The 11,188-nt window shown below is 39.4% G+C and overlaps 1 protein-coding gene and 1 long non-coding RNA gene across 2 annotated transcripts; one reads left to right on the forward strand and one right to left on the reverse strand.

The window, feature by feature from the left end:
- Positions 1 to 302: 302 nt before the first annotated feature.
- Positions 303 to 1,013, forward strand: LOC112194489. Its single transcript, XM_024334721.1, has 2 exons — positions 303 to 452; positions 540 to 1,013. Exons 1-2 carry the CDS (start codon positions 303 to 305, stop codon positions 1,011 to 1,013), a joined length of 624 nt encoding a protein of 207 aa, XP_024190489.1.
- A 5,710-nt stretch (positions 1,014 to 6,723) lies between these two features.
- On the reverse strand, positions 6,724 to 7,780 carry LOC112191722. Its single transcript, XR_002933081.2, has 3 exons — positions 7,713 to 7,780; positions 7,299 to 7,418; positions 6,724 to 7,211 (listed from the first exon to the last, which is right to left on the reverse strand). It is a non-coding gene; the product is annotated as an uncharacterized LOC112191722 (long non-coding RNA).
- Between the last annotated feature and the right edge of the window lie 3,408 nt (positions 7,781 to 11,188).

The raw sequence follows: 11,188 nt of genomic DNA on the forward strand, positions 1-11,188 counted from the left end.
TGCGACATCTAGGCAAGATACAATGAGGCTGTGTACTTAAGTGAGCCTCGCTCCACCCAAACCTCATACTCTTACCTGGTCGTATTTAATTGGAGTTACCAAAAGGGTTGAGTAATAACATTTCATGTATATCGAATCTATAATTTCGATAATGTCGTATAAGAAACTTGAAGTTTCATTCATGAATTCACCATACATGTTTAATCCTATTTTTCATATCATGTGAACCTGAAGTTCTTATTGATTGCTTGTGGAAATTATTACCCATAGCACTAACTATTATCTTTGAATCCTTGTAGAGAATGTCAAATCTCAACAAGCTTGACTTTGTTGCTTTGGAAGTTTCCGGAAGGAACTACCTCAAGTGGACCCAGGATGTCAAGCTCCATTTGACTGCAAATAAGATGAGATCAACAATTAATGCTGACAACATCGCCCCTGAAGATATGAAGGTAAGGGCTATGATTTTCATCAGGAAACATATGGAGGAAGCACTCAAGGTGGAATATTTAGCTAAAGAGGACCCACGGTCCCTTTAGGTTGCGCTAGAAGAGCGATTCAACCATCAGAGGACTATCTACTTGCCAGAAGCAAGACACGACTGGCAGAACATACGTTTCCAGGATTTCAAGATTGTCAATGAGTATAACTCTGAAATCTGCAGGATTCGGTCACTCCTAAAATTTTGTGGAGAAGAGCTCACAGAAGTTGATCTGTTGGAGAAAACTTTCTCCACCTTCCCTTTTTCCTGTATGGACCTGCAACAACAATATAGGGAGAGGAACTTTGCTAGATTCTCAGAATTGGTCACCGTCCTGTTGCTCGCTGAAAAGAACAACTACCTACTTTTGAGGAATGATCAAGCAAGGCCCACCGGTACCAGAGCAGTTCCTTTGCCTGAAGCAAATGCTATTGCCCATCGCGAAAATAACCACGCAAGGAGAAACGGGGGTCGTGGAAGGGGAAGGAGGCCTGAACGTCCGAGACATGGAAGGAGACATGGGCCCATATGACCGTGACCACCAAGGTAATCGCCCAAGGGGTCGAGGAGGATGTGGACAAGGCCCACGTGGTGGAAACCGAAATGCCGAGGTCCAACAAGCTCAAATTAGAGAGAATGTTGGCCCAGCCCGTCACCCTCAGAATCAGCATAATCTGTGTTATAGATGTGGAGGCACTGACCATTGTTCCCGCACCTGCCGTGCAACAAATGAAGAGATAGGAGAGTATCACGCCAGATGCGGAACTCGAGATGCCAACCTTGTGGAAGAGTCAGTCCCTATGGATACCACTTTTGAGATTACTGATTTCCAAGCAGCCAATGGACAGATCGAGGATTGAAAACTCAAGGACATGGACATAATAGGCACTTGTGCCATATCTATATTATTATTATTATGAATAATGCTTTCTATTTGTTTTTAGATTATCTTTGGTGATCTTTGGAATATTGATTTTATAATTTGGATATGCTTGGATGTTTAATTCAATAAAGTTATTTATTTCATACATGTGATCCATTGAATTAAATTTATGAATAGGCATGTCTTGTGGGGAAGTTTGTTGTCTAGCTGATAGTGCTACTATGCACACCATACTCCGAGATAGGAAGTATTTTTCAAACTTATTGCCTACTCTGTGACAACTATATCAGGTCAATCCAACTTGATAGAGGGCTATGGCAAAGCTCATTTTATGTTGTCTAATGGTACTGAATTTACCATTAATGAGGCCTTATATTCTCCATGTTCCAGAAGAACGTTATTGAGCTTTAAGGACATCCGAGCCAACAATTATCACGTTGAAACCACTGAGGAAAAAGGAGTGGAATATCTTTGCATAACATCCAACCTGTATGGCCAGAAGCATACATTGGAGAAGCTGAAATGCCTTTCGAGTGGTCTCTACATGACCACCATTAGATCGATTGATACAAATCACATAACTAGCCAGAAGCTAACCAATTCGAGCAACTACTTGCTTTGGCATGACCGTTTGGGACACCCAGGTCAAAGTATGATGCGCCGTATCCTAAATTCATCCCACGAGCATCCACTTACCAAAAAGGATCTTGTGTATAGTAACACATTATTCCAAGCATGCTCATTGGGAAAATTAAATGTAAGACCATCATATGCAAAGACTGAAAAAGACTCTAACCTTTCCCTAAAAAGGATACAAGGGGATATATGTGGACCTATCCAACCACCATGCGGACCATTTAAATATTTCATGGTTTTGGTTGATGCATCAACAAGGTGGTCACATGTTACACTATTGTCTACAAGAAATGCTACGTTTGCTAAACTTCTTGCCTAGATTATTAAATTGAGGGCTCACTACCCGGATTATCTAATAAAGTCCATAAGACTTGATAATGCTGGAGAGTTTACATCAAGATCTTTTGATGATTATTGCATGTCCCTTGGGATTAATGTTGAGCATCCAGTTCCCTATGTTCATACCCAGAATGGTCTCACAGAAGCGTTCATTAAAAGATTACAAATGATCGCACGGACCTTGGTAATGCACACCAAGCTTCCAGTATCTGCGTGGGGCTATGCAATTTTGGATGCAGCTATGTTGGTCCGACTAATGGCCCATTGCCACCCAACCTTATTCCGCGTTATAATTGGTTACTAGGTATAAACCTGATGTTTCGCACTTACGTGTATTTGGGTGTGTAGTTTTCATGCCAATTGCGTCGCCACAACGTACAAAAATGGGTCCTCAACGACGGATGGGCATATATGTCGGTTATGAATCCCCATCCATTATACACTTTTTAGAGCCCTTGATAGGCGATCTCTTTACCGCTAGATTTGCGGATTGTCATTTTGATGAGACAGTCTTCCAGCCGTTAGGGGGAGATAAGAACATTACCGTTCCTGATGAACGTTGTGAATTGACGTGGAATGTCCCTACTATGTCTCATCTTGATCGCCGAACCGCACAATGTGATAATGAAGTACGGAGAATTCTAGATCTACAGAGTGTAGCCCAAAATATGCCAGACGCTTTCTTTGATCTAGCTAAAGTGACGAGATCACATATACCTGCTGCAAATGTGCCTGCAAGGATAGATGTCCCTATAGGATATGTCGCCCCAGATGGACGAGGTACGACCATGGCGGCTAACCAGTCACATGTCCTTGCCCAGAAGCGAGGTAGACCACTACGTTCGAAGGATTCTTATCCCCGGAAGAGGGTAAAACTGGCACAAAAGAATCCACTAGACATTGCGATCTCAACTGATCCATCTCATGAGACAATTCCGAATTATGGGTCTATCCTAGAAGAGACGACGTTGGGGGACGCTCCAACGTCTGAACCCACTCCCGAGAATAGAGAAATCTCGGCAAATTATGCATGCTTAAGTGAGATCTGGAATAGGAATGAGATTGTCATCAATGATATATTTGTATTCGCAATAGCTACCGAAATTATAAATAGCGATGACATCGAACCTCGCTCCATTGACGAATGTCAACGTAGAGACGACTGGCCAAAATGGAAAGAAGTAATCCAGGTCAAATTAGATTCCTTGACAAAGAGAAAGGTGTTTGGGCCTGTAGTTCCCACACCTCCCCATGTAAGGAAGCGTAATGAGAAAAACGAGATTATGAGATACAAGGCTCGTCTAGTGGCTCAAGGATTTTCTCAACGCCCTGGGATTGATTACGAGGAGACATATTCTACTATAATGGACGTCATAACGTTCCACTACCTTATCAGTTTGGTAGTTTCCGAAAAACTGAGTATGCAGCTAATGGATGTGGTCATAGCTTATCTCTATGGGGATCTTGATACAGAGATATACATGAAAGTTCATGAAGGACTTAAGATACCCGATGCAAATAGTTCTAGACCATGGAACACGCTCTCCATTCGTTTGAGGCGTTCACTCTATGGATTAAAACAATCCTGACGGATGTGGTATAACCGTCTAAGTGAATATTTGATCGGGATGGGATATATAAACAATGAAATATGCCCATACGTGTTTATTAAGAAAACAAGTTCTGGATTTGCAATTGTGGCTGTCTATGTCGATGACATGAATCTGATTGGTACTCTTGAAGAGTTCAAAGAAACCGCAAAGCACCTGAAGTCTGAATTCGAGATGAAAGATCTTGGGAGAACGGATTACTACCTTGGCCTGGAGCTCGAGCACCGTGCTGATGGCATTCTACTTCATCAATCAAACTACATCTAGAAGATGTTAAGACGTTTTAATGAGGATAAAGTAAAGCCCTCAAGCACTGCCATGGTTGTTCGAAGTCTAGATCCTAAGAGAGATCCGTTTCGTCCTGCAGATGATAACGAAGAGATATTGGCACTAGAAGTCCCATATCTAAGTGCAATAGGCGCATTATTGTACTTGGCTCAATGCACTAGACCTGACATTTCATTCTCTGTGAACTTCTTAGCTAGATATAGTTCTGCGCCAACACGCCGCCACTGGAATGGCATAAAAGACATTTTTCGCTACCTTAAAGGTATGACCGATATAGGCTTATTCTATCCCTCTGCATCAAGAAATGGATCAAACCCCCTTGATCCTCAGAATGATGCTCGCCTTGTTAGATATGCTGATACAAGCTATCTATCAGACCCGCATAAGGCGCGTTCCCAAACTGGTTATGTCTTTACCGTTGGGAATACTGCAATTTCTTTGAGGTCTACAAAACAGACTCTTATTGCTACCTCTTCGAATCATGCTGAGATTCTAGCTCTTCACGAAGCAGTACGTGAATGTATATGGTTGAGAGCCATCACAAAGCATGTTAGAAGCACATGTGGACTGTATTCCACTACTGATAAACTAACCACTATCCACGAAGATAATGCTGCTTGTATTAAGCAAATGATGACGGGTTTCATCAAAGGAGACAACACCAAACATATTGCACCGAAGTTCTTCTTCAATCAGCAACAACATGAGCATCAGAAGATTGAAGTCAAGCATATTCGATCTAAAGACAATCGTGTAGACCTCTTTACCAAGTCACTACCAAAGTCTACATTCCAGAAGCATGTTCAAGGTATTGGTCTACGTAAACTATCTGAATTACCTAACATGTAATTTTCAAGGGGAGTATCATGAAGCATACCAACTTGACCATCGTGTACTCTTTTTGTCCTTCATCCAGGGTTAATTCTGTCCTACTAGGTTTTGTTACCTGGCAAGGTTTTGACGAGGCACATCTTTAGCATGGTCACCCCAATTACTGCATCCTGAAGATGCCTTGATTTGACATATATGCATTTACTCATCTTTTCCCTTCGACCACGGGTTTCACCCACTGGGTTACCGGGCAAGGTTTTGGTGTAGCAACTCTAATGCATCCCTCTCATAGACATACTATCTACTTATGATGCTGATAAGAAGACTTCACCTATCTCTGTTGTGATACAACTACTCCACATTCACGCGCGTTATGCTCTTTTTCTCCTTCGACCAAGGTTGTTTTTCTCCCACATGGTTTTTATTACTTGGCAAGGTTTTTGACTAGGCAACTTAGAAGCGCTCAGCCTAGGCAACACTATTGACATGAAATATCCAAGGGGGAGTGTTGTAAGTAGTTATGGCTAATATCATGTAAATAGATGAAGAGTCATATATGCCTTTCACTATAGATTAGTGATTGATAGGATTGTGAATAGAAGTAATTGACGTTGCTATTAAATATTGCCTATCATCATGTACTCCTATATAAACCCCCTCATGGTGAGATGAATAAACACACTCTATCTCCATGCATCCAAACTCTCTCTTTTTCTGAAACACTTTTGCTTTCATTTTACAACAATATGCAATAAATCAAAGATCAATACTCTAGAAATCTTTAGCCAATAATTCGGCACAAAGCACATCTTCCAAAACTCAACTAACTCAACCAAATACGTACTAGCATGGTCAGACTTATGCTGGCTTAAAAATCACAAATTTAAACTCATGCCATTTGATAAACTAACACAATACTACTTTGAAAACTACCAGCAAACAAGTCGAAACCTTCTACAATTCCCAGACATCATGTTTATTCAACGATTTAAAGATTGTAAGCATTAGGGCTGGCCTGAGTCGGTTCTACGATTTTAAATCCAGAACCCGGAACCGGAACCGAGAAGAGATAATCGGTTCGGGTATGTTGATTTTTGAATCAAGAACCGATATAGAACCGAACCGACCATTCTCGGGTCGGTTCCTCGGTTTTTCGGTTCCAATCTCAGTTCGGTTTCACACTCGGTTTTTCAGTTTTTCGGTTCCAAGATCAGTTCGGTTCCACTATCGGTTCCTCGGTTTTTCTATATAGACAAACTGTTTTTCAGCCTTTTCTAGTCTCCAGCTTCTAGTTTTCCTGATTTCCATACATACATTCAAATGATTCAATATTGCAAATACCATTCACTCATAAAACTCAACATTATCTATAATCTACATATTCAACAATCAACATCAACATAACAAATTAGAAATTTCCAGCAAACTCCCAAACTCTCAAAGCTGCAAGTGTATGTACAACCTCAATACTTTCTGGCCTGAAATGAAGACACCAAGCAATTTTGTTAAGCAATATTTCCTGGCCTCAAAACAGATGCAATATCTTTTTTTCATTAACAGTTAACAAACAAAAAAACTGAGCAAAACAGACACAGCAAAAGAAAACCCATTTACCAGTTCACCTCAAATGCATAGTAAATACAAAAATGCCCAGTTCCTAATTCTCAAACCATCAATCCCACACAGTCCAATCAATCCCACACAAAATGAATATCAAATTCTATTGTGGTAAATAAAATGCATCATCATGGATTGGCTCCCCAGTTCCTAATACAGTACATAAAGAAGAATAGAATGATATTGCAAATTTGCAATGCACTGAACAAAATCAGAACATTTAGAAAGAAAGCAGTGATGAAACACTAATCTTTAAAAAAAACCAGTACCTATATTTAAGTACCTATACATAAGTTCTATTTTCAAAAGCAAAAACCACACAGCACACTATGTTTCTCAAAAAGAGTTCCTTAGAAACAGCCTTAATTCAAAAAGAGTTCCAAAGCTAACATGCATCATGTTTTCAATTTACCTAGTTTAAGCCAACTCAGTCATACCTCACTACCATCATTTAGATAAAGGTGTTCCAGCTCCATCTGAAATAGTCCATGATCTTGTGAGAATTCTTCAATGATCCAATTTCCAACTGCAGAAATCAGATGATAGTGTTATCATAAATAAATGCCAACATTTCTTTCATAACTAAATCAAATTCAACATTCAATATACATACATCCAAATCTAGCAGCAGTTGCACAACATATGTGACCACTGAGACCCGAACAACTTAGCCAAGCGCACCGCTCTCCAACTTTAGCATGTTCTCTACGTATAACTCAAGAGCAAGAGTACTCTGCAAAAGCAATATAGCATATCTTTAAAAAAAAGGCAATCTTCAGATAGCACTAATCTCATAAAAAATGCAGACATTAAAAGGAAGAAAACAGATATCAATGCATGATAATATTCAACCACAACAGAAGAAAAGCGAATGTTCAGAGAAAACAAGATTTTGGCAAACATTGACCTGCTTTTTGTTTGTATGATCAATCCATATCTCATTAGGTATCAGAAAGAAAATAATGATTGCAAAGGACATTTTCTGAGTTAACACTTCAGTACTAGCTCGAGTGCATGGTAAACTTACAGTTCCTTTTCTGGTATAATATCCATTTAGACCACGGTAAACTAGTATCAGCAAATTTCTGGTATAATATCCATAATGATATTGATATTTCTAGCCTAAACATAGAGGCCCTTCCTTTTGATTAAACTTAAGCATACAAAAGAAGATTTGGACAATTGGACCAGTCAGATGTTTCTTCCTTTTACCTACTTGTCAATCAAAGCTAGTCATACCATTATGGTATTAGGCTGGTCTATTATGACCAAAATCAGAGAGCAAAGCAAAAGCAAAAGAGAGCCCAAAGCACCTTTTTCCCTAACTTACAACTTACTTTCTTTCATCCCTTATCCCTCCTCTTCCTCTTTCCTCTTTTACAAAGCTATCTCAGTATGCAAAGTAGTAGCAGATGCAGCAGCTGCAGAAGCAACATTGAACCCCACTTGTTGTTTCTTCTGTTGTTCTTGTTGCTGAACCTCCCAACTTGCTTTGGCTATGGCTCCATCATGCACTGGCACATACTCCTAACCCCAAACAAAACAAAACAAAACAAAAGTAGTGTCATCATTTATTCACAACCAAACAAAGGCAAAAAGAAACATCAGAGACCAAAGATGGTAATTGGGTCAAGATTCTTTCTCCAATCACAGGACAGTTTATATTCCATATATGAGCTTCAAATTAATCATACAAGCATGCAAAAATAGTGTTTAATCTGCAGATCGACTAACTTTATTTTGTTACAGGGTGTTGCGTTTCCTTGTTTTTCTTTTTGCATCATAACGCAAGGACAAAATAGATCACAGGGTGCAATAGATCAATATATTTCAGCAGAACAGCGTATGCTTAAGCATATGCTTTGGATCTACAAGTTTCAGCATATGCTTAAGCATTATAGTACCGAAAGAACTATGTTGGATCTCCAAAACTGAATTTTGCAATCAATCAGTTGAAATTAAGCAACCAAATCGCAGATGGCTAACCAAATCACAGAAAGCTTACATTGACGGAGGTCGAAGACGGGGCTGCATCAACCAAATCGCAGATGGCTAACAGCCCAACACAAATCGAAGGATGCGATGTTTCTGGGTTCCAAACTTTGAGGGCGATCGTCTTGCTCGTTTGGGTTTTGATCATAAGAATTGGGGTTGGAGAATGGAGGCGCAGAGAATGAGCGTTTCTGCATTAGAGAGAACTGGAGAAGAGACTAACGCGATGTTTTTAGGGTTTTGATCGAGTGGATAGGAGTTATTCGGATGGGATTTGGCGTCTGATCACATGGGAAGGGGTCTATTTTACAGAAATAAGCTCGGCCCTAATATCCACTTATACACTGACATATGTATTTCGGTTCCAAGGGAGTTTTAAAAACAAGAACCGGAACCGAACCGAACATACTTCATCTGGGACCGAACCGTAAAAACTGTAAATACATATGCCGCAAAACCGAACCGAACCGGGTTTTTCAGTGCGGTTCGGTGCGGTTCCTTCGGTTTTACGGTTCTCCAGGCCAGCCCTAGTAAGCATCCACAAATTTAAAGTGTAGAAAAGAACTTCATCACGTGTATCTCTCGATTTTGACCAGATTCCTTAAAAGCATCTGAGTTTCATTTCAAAATTCTTGAGGCATATTTTCCTCGTCAATAGTAATACAAAAAATTTGAGACATAAATAGAGTTAATTTCTCAAGTTCATTCAAGTACCTACCAAGAAGTGAACAATCCAAATTCTAGCAAATTCAAAATTTTACCATGACGATGACGAGTAATGCTATAAGAATATGTGCCTTCAGTTATTTCAGTGTATAAATTAGCCTCCCTGGCAGCACGTCCTGCACAATTAACCTGGTTCCAAATGTTACTATATATACAAAAGTAGGACGAAGAATATATATGGCCAGATTTTGCATGGAAATGTAAGAAACAGCTAGTGCATCCTAACCTACTCCACTAACACCACATTTTGAGTCGATAATAGTATTTTTAGACTGAATGAGATTAGCCTACAAAGAAAGTCCATTAAGAAAACCAGGATGTTGTGATTGACTAATATGGGTGATCAAAACAAGCTCTATGTGCCTAACCATACCATTCTTCATACTCAGATATATCATTTGTATTCTACTTATAACTTAAAAGATGGTTTTTTTTTTTTTTTTTTTTTTAACTTTATAACTCACTGGACTACCTAAAAAGTAATCTTGCTGTTCACTTTTCACATTACTTAAAAGAAAAACTCGCTCGAATAAGAATCCTAGTCTTTAACCAGAGCCATGCAAAAGGTACCAATGACAATGAATATGTACCCTAAATGGATGATTCAATGACAAAGGAAGAAGATAATGAAAACAAATTTGAACCTAAACCAAATGCAAGAAAAAAGTTTGACCCGTCTGCTTAAGAGTTTCATTCATGGTCTTCAGAGGTTGCACCTAGAATCCTAATGACTTGGGTGTTGAGGTTTGCCTCTACACTTGTAACCCCTAAAAGAAAACCCCATTAAGCATAAGATAATTGCTATTGATGAGAGGCAAAAATTCTAGTATAATCTAGTAGCTCAAAAGTCTCACCATCAACAACAGTAGCATTTTCTTGACAGCCTTAACACAAACCCTCACATTTCATATCTACCATGTACTCTGTCTGTTACCAACCAAAACCAACAGTTTAGATTTTTAGCAAGATCAGCAGACCCTTAATTTTCATAACTAAAAAACGCCAGCATAGATAACTGTTTCCTCTAAAATAAACATCAAATCAACTCCAGCCCAGGAAACTCATATCCTAATCAAAATTTCTCAATAGGAACATATGCAATCAATATAGTTAAACCAAAAGAAAGTAAATTCCTGAAGGTTGGAAGTTACCAATAGCTCTGACAATACAGCATCATTTTGCAGTTGAAAAACAATAAAATTTGCAGAATCAGTAAAGAAAAGTTAAGTACTTGAAGATTTACAATAGAAACCATCAATGAAATTTAAGTAAATCGACGAATCAAATTAAACCCATCAAAGAATGAATAGAAAACAAAGAAGGGTGTGAGAATTGAAGTGAGACCTGAAAGGAGGGCTTCCGTTCCGATGTGGGAGCTTTCATGTGGAGAGCTGAGGAAGAGTGGGTAAGGCTTGTAGCGAGGAACAGAAGATTTGGGTTTGGGGAGGAGGAGGAGAGAAAGGAAAGCTTTTGAGTTGAGGGAATCGGAAAGATTGAGAGGAAGAAGAGGAAGAAAAGGCATTGGCGGCCGATAATAGAACGAGAGGCAGCTATGGCACTAGCCACGGACCTTAGAAATGCCATTTTAGCTTGTTTTGTATTTGGTTTTCGAAACAGGAAAGATTGAAATAGTGACCATATAGGCTTTGTTTTTGATTTCGAGTTCGCGAACTCGCTTCTCGCAATCGTAAGGCAGCAGAGGCGTCAGAAATTGGATCGATTAGGGAGAAAGAAGTGAAACCTAAAATCATAATCGAGTTGCTGAAGGTGGTAATGGATCGGAGA

Source organism: Rosa chinensis, chromosome 3 (assembly GCF_002994745.2).
Source record: "Rosa chinensis cultivar Old Blush chromosome 3, RchiOBHm-V2, whole genome shotgun sequence".
In the NCBI taxonomy this organism is placed as follows: Eukaryota; Viridiplantae; Streptophyta; class Magnoliopsida; order Rosales; family Rosaceae; genus Rosa; species Rosa chinensis.